General features: G+C 66.5%; 1 protein-coding gene across 3 annotated transcripts; it reads right to left on the reverse strand.

Moving 5' to 3' along the window:
• Positions 1-780: 780 nt before the first annotated feature.
• Positions 781-20,552, reverse strand: DHX34 (DExH-box helicase 34). Of its 3 annotated transcripts, XM_089769880.1 has the most exons (17): positions 20,403-20,552; positions 18,812-19,622; positions 17,952-18,263; positions 14,451-14,711; positions 12,269-12,371; positions 11,653-11,870; positions 8,589-8,763; positions 8,307-8,500; positions 7,255-7,356; positions 6,962-7,189; positions 6,704-6,871; positions 6,215-6,329; positions 5,959-6,065; positions 4,550-4,807; positions 2,776-2,952; positions 2,535-2,664; positions 781-1,839 (listed from the first exon to the last, which is right to left on the reverse strand). In XM_089769880.1, exons 2-17 carry the CDS (start codon positions 19,502-19,504, stop codon positions 1,706-1,708), a joined length of 3,375 nt encoding a protein of 1,124 aa, XP_089626006.1. In that variant the 5' UTR covers positions 19,505-19,622; positions 20,403-20,552; the 3' UTR covers positions 781-1,705. The 3 variants fall into 3 exon arrangements, with proteins under 3 accessions (XP_089626006.1, XP_089626007.1, XP_089626005.1); XM_089769881.1 differs by lacking the exon at positions 7,255-7,356; XM_089769879.1 differs by having other exon boundaries at positions 6,704-7,189.
• Positions 20,553-21,668: the final 1,116 nt, after the last annotated feature.

The raw sequence follows: 21,668 nt of genomic DNA on the forward strand, positions 1-21,668 counted from the left end.
TACACCCCACTCCCTCCCAGAGCTGAGACCTGGCTCCCACCCCCACCCCACTCTAACCACTACACCCCACTCCCTCCCAGAGCTGAGACCTGGCTCCCACTCCCACCCCACTCTAACCACTACACCCCACTCTCCTCCCAGAGCTGAGACCTGGCTCCCACCCCCACCCCGCTCTAACCTCTAGACCCCACTCTCCTCCCAGAGCTGAGACCTGGCTCCCACCCCACCCCGCTCTAACCACTACACCCCACTCTCCTCCCAGAGTAGAGACACCAGGCGAGAGCTCGGGGAGGGATCCAGCCTCTCACGAGCCCCCCAGCCCCAGGGAGCCGGCCAGCATCCACTGGCTGCTACATTCTGCAGAGCTGTCCGGGAGCTGACTCCGAGCCAGAGCCTGGGGGGCGCCCGGCCCGACGGGGCCGGATCTCGGTCTACACCCTTATGCTCCGTGACACCTCACAGGCGACCCGCAAGTGACGAGGCTCCGGGCAGCCTGGGTGGTCCCCGTCTCGCCATCCCAGGCGGACCCTGCAGAGACGGAGCGCGACTGCCCCCCTGTGGCCACGCACAGCCCGGGCCCCTCCAGCAGCGGTGAGCACGGCCGGAAAACCAGCCCCGGCTCCCGAGGCGCCTCCGGGCCCTGCCGCAGAGAAAGCGGCTGCTGGTGCCAGCCGCCAGCCCCCAAGATGTGGGGGCCAGAGGGGGCCTGTGCCCCTCCCTCCAGCCGGCTGCGTGTCCCAGGCGGTCCCCGGCCCCACAGACACACGGCGGGCTGTGCTCTTCGGCCCAAGGGCGTTTATTGACACACGCGCCCCCCGGCCGTGGCCCCGCCGCGGGGAGACGCGCCTCCGCTCCAGCGGCCAGGCTCCGTCCAACCGGCGGCCCTGCCCGCCCCAGAACGGACCCGCCCGCCCCACGGGCTGGCCGGGGGGGAGGGACGCTGCAGGACCCAACTTGCCCCCCCCCGGCGCCCCCGCCCGCCAGCCCCATCAGAACCTGCTGCCATGTGCCCGGTAGAGTCGGGATGTGTCCTCGCAGAGCCATGGGGAGAACCCAGCCGGCCTGGCTCCCAGCCCCCCGCTCTAACCACTAGCCCCCACTCCCCTCCCAGAGCCATGGGGAGAACCCAGCCGGCCTGGCTCCCAGCCCCCCACTCCAACCACTAGCCCCCACTCCCCTCCCAGAGCCATGGGGAGAACCCAGCCGGCCTGGCTCCCAGCCCCCCACTCTAACCACTAGCCCCCACTCCCCTCGCAGAGCCATGGGGAGAACCCAGCCGGCCTGGCTCCCAGCCCCCCGCTCTAACCACTAGCCCCCACTCCTCTCCCAGAGCCATGGGGAGAACCCAGCCGGCCTGGCTCCCAGCCCCCCACTCCAACCACTAGCCCCCACTCCCCTCGCAGAGCCATGGGGAGAACCCAGCCGGCCTGGCTCCCAGCCCCCCGCTCTAACCACTAGCCCCCACTCCTCTCCCAGAGCCATGGGGAGAACCCAGCCGGCCTGGCTCCCAGCCCCCCGCTCTAACCACTAGCCCCCACTCCTCTCCCAGAGCCATGGGGAGAACCCAGCCGGCCTGGCTCCCAGCCCCCCACTCCAACCACTAGCCCCCACTCCCCTCCCAGAGCCAGTGAGAGAACACGAGACATCCTGTCTCTGATCACGACGGCTCCCTGCCAGGCCTAGGCCTCGCCACACAGCCGGGCCGTCACCGGTGCTGCTTTCTGTGCCGCAGGATCTCCGTGGGGGTGAAGGTGAAGTCCTGCTGGCAGACGTCGCAGCGGTACGGCCTCTGCAGAGCGGAGCCTTTGGTTGAACCCCCAGCTGCTTCCTCCGGGGGAGCTGCAAAACAGGGGACCCGGGGTCACTGGGGATGCCGACCAGCTACCCCAGCAGCTAAGGTCCCCCCGACCCCTGGAGGGACAGGGCGGGAGGCAAGGCTAAGCCAGCTAACCATTAGCCCCCACTCCCCTCCCGGAGCCGGGGAGAAAACCCAGGTGCCCTGGCTCCCAGCTCTAACCACTAGCCCTCACTCCCCTTCCAGAGCCGGGGAGAAAACCCAGGTGCCCTGGCTCTCAGCTCTCCTGCTCTAACCACTAGCCCCCACTCCCCTCCCAGAGCCGGGGAGGAAACCCAGGTGCCCTGGCTCCCGGCTCTCCTGATCTAACCACTAGCCCCCACTCCCCTCCCAGAGCCCGGGAGCAAACCCAGGTGCCCTGGCTCCCAGCTCTCCTGCTCTAACCACTAGCCCCCACTCCCCTCCCAGAGCCGGGGAGAAAACCCAGGTGCCCTGACTCCCAGCCCCTCTGCTCTAACCACTAGCCCCCACTCCCCTCCCAGAGCCCGGGAGCAAACCCAGGTGCCCTGGCTCCCAGCTCTCCTGCTCTAACCACTAGCCCCCACTCCCCTCCCAGAGCCCGGGAGCAAACCCAGGTGCCCTGGCTCCCAATCCCCTGCTCTAACCACTAGCCCCCACTGCCCTCCCAAAGCCGGGGGTACCCCCGCCCGAGAGTCCAGGGGTCCCTGCAGACACTCACCCTCCTGGGGCTGGGGCCGACAGCTGTTCTCGTGGCTCACGCGCTCCAGGGGGGTGCAGGGCGCGTAGAGGCCGCAGTGAGGGCAGGTCCAGAAGCTGCGCAGGCAGTCGCTGTACAGGTCCGTGTCGCTCTGCGGGGGACACGCCGCCGCCCGTCACCTCGGCCAGGCTCCCAGGGGGGGGGTAGCCCCCCGATCCGGGCTGGGGGGGCATGTAGCCCCCGGCCCGCAGGCCGCACTCACCGCCAGGCAGTTGTAGGTCAGGAACTCGGTCACCCGGTAGCCCCCCTTCTCCTCGTCGGGCACCATCGCCATCCCCTGGAACAGGCCGGGCAGCCCGGGCGCGGCCGCCACCGTCTGCGGCCCCACGTACAGGGTCTGCTTCTCCAGAGCCGTGAGCCGCCGCAGGCTGTGCTGCACCTGCGGGGGGCGCCAAGCGCGTCAGCCCTCCTGCCCCGCTGCCCCCGGCACTGCCGGGCACCCCCCCGCCCCACCAACCCCGCCACCTGCACGGGCACCCCCCCGCCACCCCCCCCGCCCCACCAACCCCCCCCCCGCATGGGCACCCTGCCACCTGCCCCCCCGCATGGGCACCCCCCCGCCCCACCAACCTCCCCCCCCGCATGGGCACCCCCCCGCCCCACCAACCCCCCCCCCCCCCGCATGGGCACCCTGCCACCTCCCCCGCCGCATGGGCACCCCCCCGCCCCACCTGCCCCCCCCCCCGCATGGGCACCCCCCCCCCACCAACCTCCCCCCCCGCATGGGCACCCCCCCACCTGCCCCCCCGCCCCACCAACCTCCCCCCCCCCCCCCCGCATGGGCACCCCCCCACCAGTCCCCCCCGCCCCACCAACCCCCCCCCCCCGCATGGGCACCCCCCCACCAGTCCCCCCCGCCCCACCAACCTCCCCCCCCCCGCATGGGCACCCCCCCACCAGCCCCCCCGCCCCACCAACCCCCCCCCCGCATGGGCACCCCCCCACCTGCCCCCCCGCATGGGCACCCCCCCGCCCCACCAACCCCCCCCCCGCATGGGCACCCCCCCCCCACCAACCTCCCCCCCCGCCCCACCACCCTCCCCCCTGCCCCCCCCCCCACCAACCTCCCCCCCCGCATGGGCACCCCCCCACCAGTCCCCCCCGCCCCCCCCCACCAACCTCCCCCCCCGCATGGGCACTCTGCCACCTGCCCCCCCCGCATGGGCACCCCCCCACCAACCTCCCCCCCCGCATGGGCACTCTGCCACCTGCCCCCCCCGCATGGGCACCCCCCCACCTGCCCCCCCCCCGCATGGGCACCCCGCCACCTGCCCCCCCCGCCCCACCACCTCCCCCCCCCGCATGGGCACCCCCCCACCAGTCCCCCCCCGCCCCACCAACCCCCCCCCCGCATGGGCACCCCCCCGCCCCACCAACCTCCCCCCCCGCATGGGCACCCCCCCGCCCCACCAACCCCCCCCCCCGCATGGGCACCCCCCCACCAACCTCCCCCCCCGCATGGGCACCCCCCCACCTGCCCCCCCCCCGCATGGGCACTCTGCCACCTGCCCCCCCCCGCATGGGCACCCCCCCACCCCCCCCCGCATGGGCACCCCCCCACCAGTCCCCCCGCCCCCCCCCACCAACCTCCCCCCCCCGCATGGGCACCCCCCCCCCCCCCCAACCTCCCCCCCCCCCCGCATGGGCACCCCCCCCACCTCCCCCCCCCGCATGGGCACTCTGCCACCTGCCCCCCCCGCATGGGCACCCCCCCACCAACCTCCCCCCCCCGCATGGGCACCCCCCCACCTGCCCCCCCCCGCATGGGCACCCCCCCACCTGCCCCCCCCGCATAGGCACCCCCCCACATGGGCACCCTTCCACCTACCCTCCCCAGCTCAGGCACCCTGACACCTGCAGCACCCTGCATGGGCACCTCGCCCCCACCTGCACCCCCCGGCACTCCCGGGCAGGGGCGCCCCTCCACCTGGGCTGGGCACTCCCGGGGCGGAGGGGGGGTGCGGGGGGGGGGATACCTCGTGCTGCAGGAACTCCAGCAGGTCCTGCTTGAGCGCAGCCACCTCCCGGGGGTCCGGCCCCCGCCCCGGCTCCTCCGGGCCCCGCTCCAGCTGCCGGTGCAGGAGCCCCTCCCAGGCGGTGCGGAGCCGCAGGGCGGCCGCCAGCAGGCCCAGGGCGGCCTCCCCGTCCGGCACCCGCAGCTCCAGCCACGAGTCGGCCACCAGGCGCGTGCAGTCCCCGCTGGTGTCCAGGGCCCGGGCGCAGAGCAGCAGAGCCTGGCGCGAGGAACGGCTGGTTACGGGGGGCAGCGAGGGGCGGCTGTGGGGGGGAGGGGACAGAGGACCGGGGGGGCAGGCCAAGGGGAGTGCCAAGCAGAGCCACGGGGCAGGCAGAGGAGCAGAGCAGCAGGCCGGTAGGGCAGGCCAGGGCATTGGGGCAGGCAGAGGGGCGGGGGGGATGGGGCAGGCAGACGGGCGGGGCAGGCAGAGGGCTGGGGCGGGGCAGGGGGCAGGCGGGGGGGATGGGGCAGGCAGAGGGGCGGGGCAGGCAGAGGGCTGGGCAGGGGGCAGGCAGGGAGCCGGGGGGGATGGGGCAGGCAGAGGGCCTGCGGGGGGCACACACGTACAGGGCGAGGCGGGGGGCAGGGCAGGGGGCCGGAGGGGGCACACCTGCAGAGCGAGGCAGGGGACGGGGCGGAGGCGGGCCAGGTGGCAGGGGACCAGGGACCGGCGGGGAGGGGAGGCTCACACCTGCAGGGCGGGGCAGGGGGCGGGGGGCACACACCTGCAGGGCGGGGGGGCGGGGCAGGGGGGGCACACACCTGCAGGGCGGGGGGCGTGGCGGGGGCGGGGACGCACACCTGCAGGGCGGGGCAGGGGGCGGGGCAGAGGGCGTGGCGGGGGCGGGGACGCACACCTGCAGGGCGGGGCAGGGGGCGGGGCAGGGGGCGTGGCGGGGGAGCACACACCTGCAGGGCGGGGCAGGGGGCGGGGCAGGGGGCGTGGCGGGGGGCGGGGACGCACACCTGCAGGGCGGGGCAGGGGGCGGGGCAGGGGGCGTGGCGGGGGGCGGGGACGCACACCTGCAGGGCGGGGCAGGGGGCGTGGCGGGGGGCACACACCTGCAGGGCGGGGCAGGGGGCGGGGCAGGGGGCGTGGCGGGGGGGCACACACCTGCAGGGCGGGGCAGGGGCGGGGCAGGGGGCGTGGCGGGGGGGGCACACACCTGCAGGGCGGGGCAGGGGCGGGGCAGGGGGCGTGGCGGGGGGGCACACACCTGCAGGGCGGGGCAGGGGGCGGGGCAGGGGGCGTGGCGGGGGGGGGGACGCACACCTGCAGGGCGGGGCAGGGGGCGGGGCAGGGGGCACACACCTGCAGGGCGGGGCAGGGGCGGGGCAGGGGGCGTGGCGGGGGGCGGGGACGCACACCTGCAGGGCGGGGGCCCTCAGGCAGTTCACCAGGTAGGGCTTGTTGGTCTCCAGCAGGGAGACGAAGGCCAGGAGCTGGTGCCGGCTGCTCAGCCCGTCCGGGGAGCCTGCAGGGCAGAGAGGGGCTCAGCTCCCACCCCACAGCCCCTGCCCCACGCCGGGCGAGGGGGGGCCAGAGCCGGCCTGGGCCTCGGGGCCCCTGGCTCCAGCGCCGGCTTCCCCAGAGCCCTGCGGGGCCCAGGCGCCCCCCCCCTACCTCTGCCCTTCCCGGGCTCGGCTCCCTGCGGGGGGCCCTGCAGCTCCTCGGGGCAGCCGGCGAACACGCAGGTCGGGTGCAGGACGACCCCCTGCTTGTTCTGGGTGTGAAAAACCTGCGGGGAGACCAGAGGCAGCCGCAGGGCCCGGGTCAGCGGGGAGACCCCGGCCCTGCCCCGAGCTCCCCCACCCGCCGGCTCGCACCCCGCCCCCTCCCGGGGGGGACAACCCAGGAACTCCACCCCCAGCCTTCCCTGCCCTAACCACTGCACCCCGCTTCCCTCCCAGGGATGGCTCCCGGCGCCCCCCCCCGCTCTAACCACTAGCCCCTACTACTCTCCCAGACCCAGGAATCATGGCTCCCACCCCCCGCCCGCCTCCCGCTCTAACCACTAGGCCCCACTCCCCTCCCAGAGCCAGGGAGAGAGCCCAGACGTCCTGGCTCCGAGCCCCGTCCCTCCCCGGCCCCAGGGGCTGGAGGGGGGGGCACCTGGTCGGAGTCCTTGCGGCAGCTGTTGTACTGGTCGGGCACGGCCAGCTGGGGGTACAGCCCCCGGCACAGCACCAGCTTGAGCAGGGCGAGCTGGGAGGGGGCCAGGGTCACGTCGCAGGCGGCCTGGAGCTCGGTCACGTCGTGCCGCAGCTTGAACCTCACGTCCTGTGGAGAGAAGGGCAGTGGGTGCACGTCGCCCGTGCCTCCGTGCATGCAACAAAATGTATTCCGCACGCTCGGGGAAATCCCCCGCACCTGGATATCCACGGCCTGCGGCCCGGCCCGGCCGGCGCCCTCGCCCTCCTCGCTGGAGGAGCCGGCGTCGTCCTGCAGCCTCAGCACCTTGCGCTTCCGGCCCTCCAGCGCCTCGTGCCGCCGCCGCAGCTGGTGCAGCTCCCGGCGCTCCCGGTGCCGGCTCTGCCGCGCGGCGCCGTCCCTGCGCCCCGGCCCGGCCTCCAGCAGCCCCTTCTCCCGCAGCAGCTCCTGGGCACGAGGGGCGGGTTAGGGGGGCAGGGCACCCGGAGCCCCCCCACCCGCCACGCACTCACCTGGAACTGCCGCCGCAGGTTGGCTGCCTCGTAGAGCCGGTGTTCCTCCAGCCCCCGGCGCCGGCACCACGCCCGGGAGCTGCCGGCCCGCGCCGACTTCACCTGCGGCCACGCCATGGTGAGTGGGGGGCTGGGGAGGGCCCCACTGCAACGCCCAGCCCCCTCCCACCACGCCCCCAGCCCCCGCCCGGGGGCATCTCCTCCCACCGCCTCTCCCAGCCCCCGCCCTGGGGCATCTCCTCCCACCGCCCCCCCAGCCCCCGCCCGGGGGCATCTCCTCCCACTGCCCCCCCAGCCCCCGCCTGGGGGCATCTCCTCCCACCGCCCCCCCGAACCTCCGCCCTGGGGAATCTCCTCCCACCGCCCCCCCAGCCCCCGCCCGGGGGCATCTCCTCCCACCGCCCCCCCAGCCCCCGCCCGGGGGCATCTCCTCCCACCGCCCCCCCAACCCCCGCCCTGGGGCATCTCCTCTCACCACGCCCCCCCGAACCTCCGCCCTGGGGCATCTCCTCCCACCGCCTCTCCCAGCCCCCGCCCTGGGGCATCTCCTCCCACCGCCCCCCCAGCCCCCGCCCGGGGGCATCTCCTCCCACCGCCTCTCCCAGCCCCCGCCCTGGGGCATCTCCTCCTACTGCCCCCCCGAACCTCCGCCCTGGGGCATCTCCTCCCACCGCCCCCCCGATCCTCCGCCCTGGGGCATCTCCTCCCACCGCCCCCCCGATCCTCCGCCCTGGGGCATCTCCTCCCACCGCCTCTCCCAGCTCCCGCCCTGGGGCATCTCCTCCTACTGCCCCCCCGAATCTCCGCCCTGGGGCATCTCCTCCTACTGCCCCCCTGAACCTCCGCCCTGGGGCATCTCCTCCCACCGCCCCCCTCACCCCCCACCCTAGGGCATCTCCTCCCCCCGCCCAGGGGCATCTCCTCCCACTGCCCACCTCAGCCCCCACCCTGGGGCATCTCCTCCCCCCGCCTCTCCCAGCCCCCGCCCTGGGGCATCTCCTCCCACCGACCCAGCTCCCGCCATGGGGGTTCTGCTCCCCCCAGCCCCCCACCTGCAGCCAGGCGTTGAAGGTGTTGAGCAGCGTCAGCGGGTCGCCGTGGGGGCTCTGCAGGGGCCGGCGGGCCGTGGCGCAGTCCGGGTTGGTGTGGGCGGGGCGCAGGAGCGGGGAGGGCACGCTCAGCACGGCCGCCACCGTCAGCACCGGCCCCGCCAGGCCGAAGAGCGCGCCCAGCACCAGCATCTTCCCTGCGGGGGGGGGGGGGGGACGGAGAGCGTTACCGGGGGGGCCCGCCCCACACGCTCCAGTCCCTCACCCAGCCCCCCCGCACCTCACCGACCACCACGTCCACCGGCAGCTGGGCCAGCAGGCTCCCGATGGGCGTCAGGTTCTCGGCCCCGTCCAGCGCCCCCTGCTCCCGCAGGTAGCGCAGGGCCGTCTCCAGGCTGGCCGGGGGGGGCGGCTCCAGGAAGGGGAAGGTCCGGGGGTCGCCCAGCTCCATGCTCTTCATCTGCCGGGGGTGGAGAACGGCCCATTAGCCCGTTGCCCAGTGGGCGCCCCCACGCGGCAGGACGGACGCCGGACACGGGGGCGCCGTGGCCAGTTCTGGGAGCCACGTTTCAGGAGAGGGGGAGAAACCGGAGAGGGTCCAGAGAAGGGCAACAAGAGCGAGGGAAGGTCTAGAGGACGGGAGGCAGGAGGGGGGGCGGGACGAGTTGGGCTTGGGTAGGTGGGGAAGGAGAAGACGGAGAGGGGACATAGAACCATCGAACACCAGGACTGGAAGGGCCCTTGAGAGGCATCGAGTCCAGCCCCTGCCCCCATGGCAGGACCCAGCACTGTCTAGACCATCCCTGCGAGACATTTATCCAACCTGCTCTTCAATATCTCCAGAGACGGGGATTCCACAACCTCCCTGGGCAATTTCTCCCAGGCTGTGTCTACACTGGCATGAATTTCCAGAAATGCTTAAAACAGAATAGTTTTCGTTATAAGTATTTCCGGAAAAAGAGCGTCTACACTGGCAGGATGCTTTTCCGGAAAAGCCCTTTTTCCGGAAAAGCGTCTGTGGCCAATGTAGACTCGCTTTTCCAGAAAAGAGCCCCGATCGTCATTTCCGCAATCGGGGCTTTTTTCCGGAAAAGACTACTGGGCTGTCTACACTGGCCCTTTTCCAGAACAGTGTTCCGGAATAAGGACTTATGCCCGAGCGGGAGCAGCGTAGCTTTTCCGGAATAGTGGCTGATTTTGTACAGTAGAGAGTCGTTGCTTTTCTGGAAATTCAAGGGCCAGTGTAGACAGCTCGCAGCTTATTCCGGAAAAGCGGCTGATTTTCCGGAATAAGTGGCCCAGTGTAGACACAGCCCCAGTGTTTAACTACCCTGATGACAGGTAGGAACTTTTTCCTAATGTCCAACCTAAACCTCCCTTGCTGCAGTTTAAGCCCATTGCTTCTTGTTCTATCCTCAGAGGCCGAGATGAACAAGTTTTCCCCCTTCTCCTTGTGACACCCTTTTAGATACCTGAAAACGGCTCTCATGTCCCCCCTCAGCCTTCTCCTTTCCAAACTAAACAAACCCAATTCCTTCAGCCTCCCCTCCTAGCTCATGTTCTCTCGACCTTTCATCATTGTCGTTGCTCTTCGCTGGACCCTCTCCAATTTCTCCACATCTTTCTTGAAATGCGGTGCCCAGAACTGGACACAATCCTCCAACTGAGGCCTCACCAGCGCGGAGCAGAGCGGAAGAACGACTTCTCCTGTCTTGCTCACCACACTCCTGTTCATGCCGCCCAGAATCATGTTGGGTTTTTTTTGCAACAGCGCCACACTGCTGACTCCTATTCAGCTCGTGGTCCGCTCTGACCCCTAGATCCCTTTCTGCCGGACTCCTTCCTAGACCGTCACTGCCCAGTCTGTGTGTGTGAAACTGATTGTTCCTTCCTAAGCGGAGCACTTTGCATTTGTCTTTATTAAACGTCATCCTGTTTACCTCCGACCATTTCTCCAATTTGTCCAGGTCATTTTGAATTATGACCCATCCTCCAGATTAGTCGCAACCCCTCCCAGCTTGGGATCATCTGCAAACTTAATAAGCGGTTTTCAAGTATCTAAAAGGGTGTCACAGGGAGGAGGGAGAACCGTTGCTCTCCTCGGCCTCTGAGGACGGGACAAGCAGCAAGGGGCTGAAATTGCAGCCAGGGAGGTTGAGGTTGGACATTAGGAAAAACTTCCTGTCTGTCCGGGTGGTGACACACCGGGATACATTGCCGGGGGGGTTGTGGATTGTCCATCCCTGGGGATAGTTAAGAGCAGGTTGGACAGACGCTGCCAGGGATGGTCTAGACCAGGGCAAGGTAGATGTGACCCAGGGCGCTGGATCCGGCCCACAGGCAGCATCCGGTCAATTTCTATTTCTGTCCTGCTGCCCGGGCCACCGAATTTCCAGGCGGCGGCTCAGGCAGCAGGGTCCTATTTAAACGGCTCCTGGCTCCCAGCTGGGGCTCTGCCTTTCCAGGGGCCTCGGCAGCGTGGCAGTGGCGGGGCCGGAGCCACGAGCCCTTTGCTGTGTTTTTGCTTCAAAGCCTCTGGCCCCAGACAACTTCGGGTGGGTGGGGGGGGGGGAGGGCTAGTCCCCAGTCCCGCCCCTTCCACCCCAGGCCCCGCCCCTTCTGGGAGGAGGTGGAGCTAGTCCATTGGCTCCTACCAAAATTCATTACATGCCCCCCCGCTGCGAAAATTATTGCCCAGCCCTGGTCTAGATGATGGGTGGGGGGGGGGGGCCACGAGGGCGGCGTCAGGACTCGATGCCTCTCGCACTCCCTGCCCGTTCTGTGGGTCGGCGCGCGAGTGAGGACTGCGCGGGAGAGACCCGTGAAGGCCCCTTGAACTCGCCGAAGCTCCCTGCCTGGGACCAGAGGGCAGCGTGGCCCCCCCCCCCCCGCGGAGGGACGCGGCCGGCGTCTGCCCAGCGGGACGAGACGCGTCACCCCAGCGCGCGCCGCCTGGCAAGAGGACGCCGCGGCGAGACGCCAGGCCCCGCAGAAAACCAGCCCGACCAGGCCGGGGTTGCCGGATCCCGAGGAGGGGAACCGGCCGTACCCGGCAGCGGCTTTGGCGTTCGTGGGGGGAGACCCACGGCGCCCCCGGCCGAGGTCAATCCAGCAGGCCACGGACCGTGGACTGGGAAATGCACCCTCAGCGTGTCCGTCTGCCCACGCGCACATCCGCCCGCTGCGTTCCTAGTGCGTCCGCGCGACACGCCCGTCCCCCCTCAAACCCCGGCTGCTTCCCGTGAGCGCGCAGCGCGGGGAACGTGGGGTGCGTCGGGGACAGACCCCGCGCGTCTCGCTGGGGGGGGGCCAGGCCGCCGGCTGATGGCAGCCCCCCGGCCCCGCCTACCTGCAGCACCAGGGCGTCAAGCGCCACCCGCTGGATCTCCGGCACGGGGTAGGGGGCGAAGGCGTCGTAGTCCGACTCGGCGTAGAGCCGGTAGCAGAGCCCGGGGCCCGTCCGGCCCGCACGGCCCTTCCGCTGCTCGGCGCTGGCCCGGCTGACCCAGAACTCCTGCAGGCGCTGCAGCTTGGCTTGGGGGTCGTAGCTCAGCTCCTTCACCTTCCCTGCAGGCGGGCCAGGCAGGCGCTCTGGGCACGGCCTCCACCGGCCACGCCCAGCCCGAGGGGGGGGGTCCCCCACCCCCTCCCCCGCCTCCCGGCCCGAGGGGGGGTCCCCCACCTCCTGGCCCGAGGGGGGGGGTCCCCCACCCCCTCCCCCACTCCCTCCCGGCCCGAGGGGGGGTCTCCCACCCCCTCCCCCGCCTCCTGGCCCAAAGGGGGAGTCCCCCACCCCCTCCCCCACTCCTTTCCCTCCGGCCCGAGGGGGGGTCCCCCACCCCCTCCCCCACTCCTTTCCCTCCGGCCCGAGGGGGGGTCCCCCACCCCCTCCCCCACCTCCCGGCCCAAGGGGGGGCTCCCCCACCCCCTCCCCCGCCTCCCGGCCCAAGGGGCGGGCGCCTCACCCGAGTCCAGCACGAAGCGCACCCCGTCGATGGTGACCGAGGTCTCGGCGATGTTGGTGGAGACGATGCACTTCCGGACTCCGGGGGGGGGCAGGTCAAACACCTGGGGGGGCAGAGGGGGAGGTCACAGCCTGGCACGCTCCAGCACCCCCTCTCCTTCCCCACAGGCCTTCGGCCTGACACGTACGGGCACTCCCCGCCCGAGCCCCCCTCAGCCACCGCCCTGGGCCCCCCAACCCCATCCCTGAGCCCAGCTCCCTGCCCGGGGAGGTGGAGAGAGACAGGGCCCTGGAAACCCTCCATTTCCTCTGCCGGCCGGCGTCTCCCCTCCGCAGGGGCTGGGCTGGGAACACAAGCTCTAACCCGGAGCGGGGAACCTAAGGCTAACCCGGATCCAGCCCCCAAGACTCAGGGCTCCCCTCCCAGCACTGGGGGCCTGCTCTGGCACTCCAGACCCCTTAGGGGGCGGAGTGCCCCAAATCTACTATCCCAGACCCCGCCAGGCGCCGGTGTGCGAGGGGGACGTGCGAAGAATCTCTCCCTTCGCTCAGCGGCCACGTCATGAGGGGTTGTGGGGGGGGGGGGTTGCTGCTGTTTTGCTTCTGCTTATGCGCGATCCCCGACTGATTCTTCTGTGGGTCGGTGGCTCCTGACCCCACCCCGGAGATTCAGGACGGGACGGCCCATTCCAGCTGTGCATGCTCCAGAGATTTGGCTTAAGCCAGCGGTTTATTCCCTCTCTGCTCCCAGCCTGTCCTAAGAACTCAGCAATTGGGGTCCGTATCTGATTCCTTCCCCAATTTTAACTCTCAGCCTTTCTTTCTCTCTTTGCTCTTCCTTCCTTCCTGCTTTGGAACGGGTCCCATATGAGGAGAGGTTAAAGCGACTGGGACGTTTCAGTTTGGAAAAGAGGAGACTGAGGGGGGATAGGATAGAGGTCTATAAAATCATGAGTGGTGTGGAGAGGGCAGATAAAGAAAAGTTATTTATTAGTTCCCTAAATAGAAGAACTAGAGGACACCAAATGAAGTGAATGGGTTTAAAACTAATAAAAGAAAGTTCTTCTTCACACAGCGTGTAGTTAACCTGTGGAACTCCTTGCCAGAGGAGGCGGTGAAGGCTAGGACTATAATAGAGTTTAAAGAGAAGCTAGATAATTTCATGGAGGTTAGGTCCATAAAAGGCTATTAGCCAGGGGATAAAATGGTGTCCCTGGCCTCTGTTTGTCAGAGGCTGGAGAGGGATGGCAGGAGACAAATCGCTTGATCATTGTCTTCGGTCCACCCTCTCTGGGGCACCTGGCACTGGCCACTGTCGGTAGACAGGATACTGGGCTAGATGGACCTTTGGTCTGACCCAGTACGGCCGTTCTTATGTTCTTATGCTTGCTTTGCTTTTTCTTCCTTGCTTCCTTGCCTTCTCTCCAGAAACCTTTCGATTTTAGCTTCTGCAGGATTGGCTCCGACAGTGTTTCTCAACCAGGGGGACGAGTCCCCTTAGGGGTACTCGAGAGAAGTCTGGGGGGGGGGGTACGTCACCACCACTGAAATTCGGAGAAAACTGAATTTGTGTGTTAGGTTTGACAGCGCTTTCTTATTTTTGTACGTTTTACACCTAAAAATGTCACCGCCCGCCCGGCTACGATTAAATTGCTTAAACAAATGTGTTGCCATGGTAGAAAAAAACGTGGGTCTGAAAACCGTAGCGACTGGGGGTACTTCTCATTTTTTTTTTTGAAAAAGGGGTACTGTACTTTCTAAAGGTTGAGAAACACGGGGCTACAACACTTCTGGGGTAACCGTCTAAATGATGAATTGAGCTGGGATCGTGGCTGGCCCTTCGGACCGGGAGGACCTGTTCCGAGGGGGGAGACGGGTTTGGAACCGCTCCCCCGGGTACGGGGAAGGGCTGGTCGGGGCCCAGAACTGGGGTGTCTAAGGGGGTCGCTTGTGGGACTCCCGGCTGGCCAGTGTGGGAACAGACGTGCTCGGTGGGCCTGGTTTGGGGCCTTATCATGGGGCGCCCCCAGTCTTGGGCTGGGAGTATCCCCAACTCTCAGCAATTCGCCCTGATTGGACCCTCTCATGAGCGCTCCCCCGCGGCCCCCTTCTCCCGGCTCTGCCCCATGCTCCAGCCCCACGGCGCCCTGCCCCCACCCGCCAAGTCCTTGGCCCGGCCCCACCTTGTCCTGCTCCGCGATGGAGAGGGTGCTGTGCAGGGGCAGCACCACCCAGCGCTGGGTGCGGGCGGCGTAGGCCTGGGCAGCCTCTAGCACGGCCCCGATCTCGGCCACGCCGCTCAGGAAGACCAGCAGGTCGCCACGCTCCTCGGCCGGGTACTTGTGGTCGATGGCCTGCAGCACCTGCAGGTAGGGCCGAGGGTCCAGCCGCTCCGGCTTCCCGCCGCTGCCCGCCTCCTCCTGCGCAATGGGCTGGTACACCACCTGGGCAGGCAAAGAGACCGTGAGGGCGGAGACAGAGAGCCCCTGTGCCCCTCCCCAGAGGTGGCCGCATCTCAGCAGCACCGGAGGGATCCTGGCACACACAGCCCCCCCACACACACACACGCTCCTCCCCAGAAGTGGCCGCATCTCAGCACCGGGAGAGGGATCCCGACACACACAGCCCCTCCCCCACACGCTCCACCCCAGAGGTGGCTGCGTCTCAGCACCAGGCAAAGGATCCTAGCACTCGCAGCCCTCCCTCCTCGTGCTGCGCCCCAGAGGTGGCTGCATCTCACCAGCAGGAGAGGGATCGCGGCACGCACATCTTATGATGTGAGCTGAGAATATTCTCTGGAGAATATTCTCCGAGAACGAGAATATTCTGAGAATATTCTGCATAAGATTATTTCCCGGGCAATTTTTGAGAATTTTCTAATTTTTCATTTCCTCTTGAAATAACATATTGTATTCCACTTTTAGAACACCCTGAACGTTAAAGAGCTTTCAGTTTGAGAACATTCGAGAACGTTCCAGAATGTCGTGGAGCTTTCTAGAACATTCACGAGTCAGGAAATCTGACTGTTCTAGAACTTTCTGGAAGCATCGCAAACAGTATATAAAGAGGCAATAACACATTTATTCTCTTTTGTGAAAGGTGTCATTGTGTTTTCATCCGTATGAAAAGAAGAACTAAGCCTAAAAGTGAGGTGTGCGATTATTTGTTACAGACGAAGTGTTATAGGAATGTAAGTACTGCAAGGCTGAATACATCAGAAACGCGACAAGGCTGAGAACGCATATTTCCTGCTTACATCAAGGAAAAGGCAGATCACCTCAACCATCAACTTCTATGGAACGCTGTGATAGCGCAAGTGAATTTACCTCCCACCTTCCACATCGAGTTCAGCCAAGGTGTTTCACTCTATAAATCGCTACTTTGATTCTATGAATGAAACTGAAAACAAAGGTTCGGATGAATTTTTTAAATGAGCTATATTCTCATCGGGATCGCCTCTTTCACTGGTTGAAAACGAAGACTGGATTACTTTCATGCAAAAATTAAGACCATCTTACAAGGTACACACTTCCTAACAAACTTTTGGAAGCTCACGTGTGATGCTCTTATAAAAACAAAAATTGCTGAAGCCTCTTCTCTTGCACAGCAGTGCGAGGCTTGGAGCACCAAAGAATTGAAACTGTTATAAATTTTATTATATCAACACCCCAACCAGTGTTTTACAAGACAGCGGCAACCGATGTGGAATGCCGTGCTGCTGAGTATATGGCATTCCGTATGGAAGAAATAATGACAGAAATAGGCACTGAAAAATGTGGTGTCATTGTCACTGATAATACTGCACCAATGGTGAAATCCTTAGCAATGCTTAACGAAAAACACAATCACATTGCTAGGTACACTTGTGCTGCCTGTACTCTAAATTTGTTAATTGGTGATATCAGTAACTTAAAATCTGTTCAAGAAACTGAAGCTACCTGTAAAACGACCGTGAAGGAAATTAACAAATTGCAATTTGCAAGTTTTACGAGCTCATTTTACTGCATTTCAAAAAAAGAAAAATCAAACTTGTGCACTTAAATTGCCAGTTAAAACTCGGTGGGGTTCCATTTTATATTGTTTGAAAAGCTTATTGAAATCAAACAATGTCTTAAAATGCCTGGCTGTCCATGAAGATTTACAGACTAAACTGAGCAAACGTACCAGGAATTCAATCCTGGATGAAGATGTATTTTGGGTACAGGTCCAAAACCTGCATGCACTGATAAGTCCTGTTGTTAAATGGATTACGCTGCTTGATTCTGACCAGCCAAAAATGAGCAACGTTCCTGAATGTTTCAGGGAATCAAGCGATCATTTTGATTGGACTTTCGGGAAGTAGCCTCTTACAAAACAAAAAAAGCAGGACGTGACGAACAGTTTTGAAAAAGGAAGAGATATGGCTCTAAAAGACATTCCTTATGCTGTAAATACTCTAGATCCAAAATTCAATGGTGAGTTCCTTACTAGCAATGAACAAATACAAGGAACTGAATTCACCGACAAATTAGTCACAAAAACGTAAGGAACTGATCACGCAGCAAAAGTCATTGCAGAGCTTGCAGACTATCGTGCTAAAGAAGGGGTTTTTTTAAAAAAAATCATATGTAACAAAATCAGCTGGCTCAGTAGATGCAGTAACATGGTGGAAAGGTATTTGCTATGGATCAAAATTAGGGAAAGCAGCAGTCAACATACTGAATATGCCACCAACAACGGCAGCAACTGAAAGAAGTTTCAGTACTTGCAGACTCGGTATCATTCATAATGCAAAAAGAAACAAGTTAACACAAGAAAGGGCAGGCAAGCTGACATTCATAGCCCATAATATAAAGCTTCTTAAAAACCCAAATGATGCTCCGTTGAAATCCCCAAGAGAAAAAAGGAAACAGAACCAGAGAAATTAGAAAGAAGAAATTGATGATGCTGAAGAGGAAGAAGAAGTCAAAGAAGAGGATATGTATGAGAAAGAAGAAAAGATTGAAATATATGGGTCAGATTCGGAAAGTGCAGATTCTGATCAGACTTGTATTCAATCCAGAAAGTTTAAAATATTTGTATCCTGCAACAGAAGATTTGTAATAAAAGTTCTAGTAATTTAAACCTCTGTCTTTTTTTCTTTACTCTCCCGAATTTTCATTTTAACAATTGGAAACTTTCAAGATTCTTGAAGTTTTATTGAAGATAGACATTATTATAAATATTAAAATTCTTTACAAAACTATTTAACACGTATTTAAAAGAAAATTCTCAAAAATTCTCACATTGGAGAATATTCTCAAGAACATTCTCGAGAATAGTCTCCGAAAGTTTATTCCGGAGAATTTCACATCACTACGCACAGCCCTCCCTTTCCCCCTCCGCAGTGCTCCACCCCAGAAATGGCCGCATTTCAGCACCAGGTGAGGGATCCCAGCATACACAGCGACCACCACCCCGTGCTCCACCCAAGAGGTGGCCACATCTCAGCACCCGGTGAGGGATCCCTGTACATAGTCCCCCCCACCCATGCCCCTCCCCAGAGGTGGCCGCATCTCACCAGCAGGAGAGGGATTGCAGCACACACAGCCCCCTCCCCACATGCTCCACCCGTGCTGAGGAACCCCCCGGGGATGCCCTAGGGCTACAGCCAGCGCTCCCCCCCGGCCTTGGTGCCCGTCCACACCTGGCCCCCGGGCTCTCACCGTGATGGGGAAGAGCCGCCCGGGCACTTGCACCACGGGGGCGCCGCCGAAGTAGCCGGCGAAGAGGGGGATGTTGATGGTGGCCGACATGAGCACCAGCTTGAGGTCGGGGCGGGCGGGCAGCAGGCGGCGGAGCACCCCCAGCAGGAAGTCGCTGTGCAAGTGCCGCTCGTGCACCTCGTCGGCGATCAGCACCTGGTACCCGGGCAGCGCCGGCTCCCGCTGCACCTGCCGCAGCAGCAGCCCCTCCGTCAGGAAGACGATCTTGGTGGCCGGGGAGCGGGTGCTCTCGAAGCGGATCTGGTAGCCCACCTGGGGGGGGAGGCAGGGGTCAGCGGGGAGAGCCTGACAGCCCCCAGCCAGGGGCAAAGGCCAGCAAGGAGAGCTATGACCAGCTCCCCCTCCACCAGTGCCCCCGTCCTCCCGCCCTCCCCCAGCACTGCCTGCTAACTCCCCCTCCACCAGCACTCACATCCTCCTGCCCTCCTCCAGCACTGCCTGCTAACTCCCCCTCCACCAGTGCCCCCGTCCTCCCGCCCTCCCCCAGCACTGCCTGCCAGCTCCCCCTCCACCAGCACCCACATCCTCCCGCCCTCCTCCAGCGCTGCCTGCTAACTCCCCCTCCACCAGCACCCACATCCTCCCGCCCTCCTCCAGTGCTGTCTGCTAACTCCCCCTCCACCAGCACCCACGTCCTCCCGCCCTCCTCCAGCGCTGCCTGCCAGCTCCCCCTCCACCAGTGCCCCCGTCCTCCCGCCCTCCTCCAGCACTGCCTGCTAACTCCCCCTCCACCAGCGCCCCCCTCCTCCCGCCCTCCCCGCGCCGGCTGCTGACTCCTCCTCCGGCTCTGCCCCACTCACCTCCGCCCCGTACTGGTGCAGGCTCTCGAAGCCGACGCGCTTGGCCAGCGAGATGCAGGCGATGCGGCGGGGCTGGGTGCAGGCCACGTGGCTGTACCCGGCCGCCAGCAGGTACTGGGGGACCTGTGTGGACTTGCCGCAGCCTGTGTCCCCGGCCACCACCACCACCTGGTGGTTGGCCACGGCCTGCAGCAGCTGCTGGCGGTACTGGGCGATGGGCAGGGCGGCCCGCTCCCGCTGCAGCTTGGCCAGCTTGGCGAAGCTCTGCTTCTGGGCGAAGTCCAGGTAGTGCCGCAGGCCGGCGCGGAACTCGGCGCGCCGCTCGGCCGTCACCTCCGAATCCCGGCGCCGCTCCCCCTCCTCGGCCCCGCCCAGCACCGACAGGTTGATGCGGTAGCGCGGGTCGTAGGCCGGGGGCAGGCCGGCCCGCCCGGGGGGGGCGGGGGGCTGGGCCGGGGGGTCCCGCTGGGCCCGCCGGCTCTGGAACCGCTGCAGCCGCTCAAAGAAGGCCCAGAACTGGGAGCTCTCCTCGGAGCCCGCCCGGAGGCAGCCCCGCTCCCCGAAATACAGCTCCTCCAGCCTGCGCCGCGCCGCCGGGCAGCCCCAGTCCCAGGCGTCTTCCCGCGGCCCCCGGGACGGGGACGGGCCCCGGCGCCGCCGCTCGGCCCCGGGCTCCTTCCCTGAGGCCGGCATCTCGGCCCCCCGGGGTCACCCCGCAGCACCGCGAGGGAGTCTGGGTCCGGGGCCCCCGCAGGGCGGAGGGAGCTGGGAACTCAGGTCCCTTGCGAGGGGGGAGGAGGCGCCGCGGTGCCTGGGGGGCAGAAAGGGAGGGGTCAGGGTGCAAACTCGTTCTAGGTCCAGGCCAGGGGCTCCCCACCCTCCCTGGACGCCCTAAACCCCCGGGCACCTGAGGGCCCGTTCCCTCCCCCGTCCCCTCCAAGCTCATGTTCCAGCTGAGCCTGCGACCCCCCCACACACACCCCCATGGGCCCCCCAAACGCCCCCCGCTCGGAGCTAACGCCCTCACTTAGCAGGCCCCATGCTGCCTCCTGAGCCCCACTCACAGACGCTCTGCACCCCCGTGCACCCCAAAACCCCCGTATCTCCAGGCCCCCTTCCCCTGGAGCTAATACCCCAACACAGGCCCCCCCACAATGTGCCCCCACGGCCCCCCCTCCCCATGTCCGGAGAGCCCGACCCCCTCAGAGCTAACGCCCCACCGCGACCCCTTGGGAGCCCATCCTCCCAGTCTCCCCCTGGGATCCCAGACCCCCCCCCAGGAGCTCACCCCCCAACACGGCATGTCCTTATAGCCTGCGTGTGAGCCTCCCCATCGCTCCCATAGACCCCCCCGCGCCCCCAAAACCTCGACCCCCCCCGAACCCCCGGACCCTCGACCCTCCTGCACCCTCGACCCCCCCGCACCCCCAAAACCTCGACCCCCCCCCGAACCCCCGGACCCTCGACCCCCCCTGCACCCCCAAAACCTCGACCCCCCTGCACCCTCGACCCCCCCTGCACCACCGGACCCTCGACCCCCCTGCGCCCCCTCGGCCGCCCCCACGTGCCCCCCGCCCCGCTCCGCTCTCACCGCTCGGGCCTCGCAGGCCGCATCCGGGAAGCGCCGCCTCCTGCCCGGCCCGGCCCGTGTCCTTCCCGCAGCGGCCGCCGGGGGCCGCCGGGCCCGAGCCTGCAACGTGGGGGGCGGGGGCTCCGTGCAAGGGGAGGGGGCGGTGCACACTCCCCTGGTGCGGGGGGGGCGGGGGCTCCGTGCAAGGGGGGGCGGTGCTCACTCCCCTGGTGCGGGGGGGGCGGGGGCTCCGTGCAAGGGGGGGCGGTGCTCACTCCCCTGGTGCGGGGGGGGGGGCGGGGGCTCCGTGCAAGGGGAGGGAGCGGTGCTCACTCCCCTGGTGCGTGGGGGGGCGGGGGCTCCGTGCAAAGGGAGGGGGCGGTGCTCACTCCCCTGGTGCGTGGGGGGGCGGGGCCTCCGTGCAAAGGGAGGGGGCGGTGCTACACTCCCCTGGTGCGTGGGGGGGCGGGGGCTCCATGCAAGGGGGGGCAGTGCTCACTCCCCTGGTGCGGGGGGGGCGGGGTGTCCGTGCAAGGGGGGGCGGTGCTCACTCCCCTGGTGCGGGGGGGGCGGGGGCTCCGTGCAAGGGGGGGCGGTGCTCACTCCCCTGGTGCGGGGGGGGCGGGGGCTCCGTGCAAGGGGAGGGGCGGTGCTCACTCCCCTGGTGCGTGGGGGGGCGGGGCCTCCGTGCAAAGGGAGGGGGCGGTGCTACACTCCCCTGGTGCGTGGGGGGGCGGGGGCTCCATGCAAGGGGGGGCAGTGCTCACTCCCCTGGTGCGTGGGGGGCGGGGGGTCCGTGCAAGGGGAGGGGCGGTGCTCACTCCCCTGGTGCGTGGGGGGCGGGGGCTCCGTGCAAAGGGAGGGGGCGGTGCTCACTCCCCTGGTGCGTGGGGGGGCGGGGCCTCCGTGCAAGGGGAGGGGGCGGTGCTCACTCCCCTGGTGCGTGGGGGGGCGGGGGCTCCGTGCAAAGGGAGGGGGCGGTGCGCACTCCCCTGGTGCGTGGGGGGGGGGGCGGGGCCTCCGTGCAAGGGGAGGGGGCGGTGCTCACTCCCCTGGTGCGTGGGGGGGCGGGGCCTCCGTGCAAAGGGAGGGGGCGGTGCTCACTCCCCTGGTGCGTGGGGGGGCGGGGGCTCCATGCAAGGGGGGGCAGTGCTCACTCCCCTGGTGCGTGGGGGGCGGGGGGTCCGTGCAAGGGGAGGGGGCGGTGCTCACTCCCCTGGTGCGTGGGGGGGCGGGGGGTCCGTGCAAGGGGAGGGGCGGTGCTCACTCCCCTGGTGCGTGGGGGGG

Source organism: Pelodiscus sinensis, chromosome 18, assembly GCF_052426305.1.
Source record: "Pelodiscus sinensis isolate ZL-2025 chromosome 18, ASM5242630v1, whole genome shotgun sequence".
Taxonomy (NCBI): Eukaryota; Metazoa; Chordata; order Testudines; family Trionychidae; genus Pelodiscus; species Pelodiscus sinensis.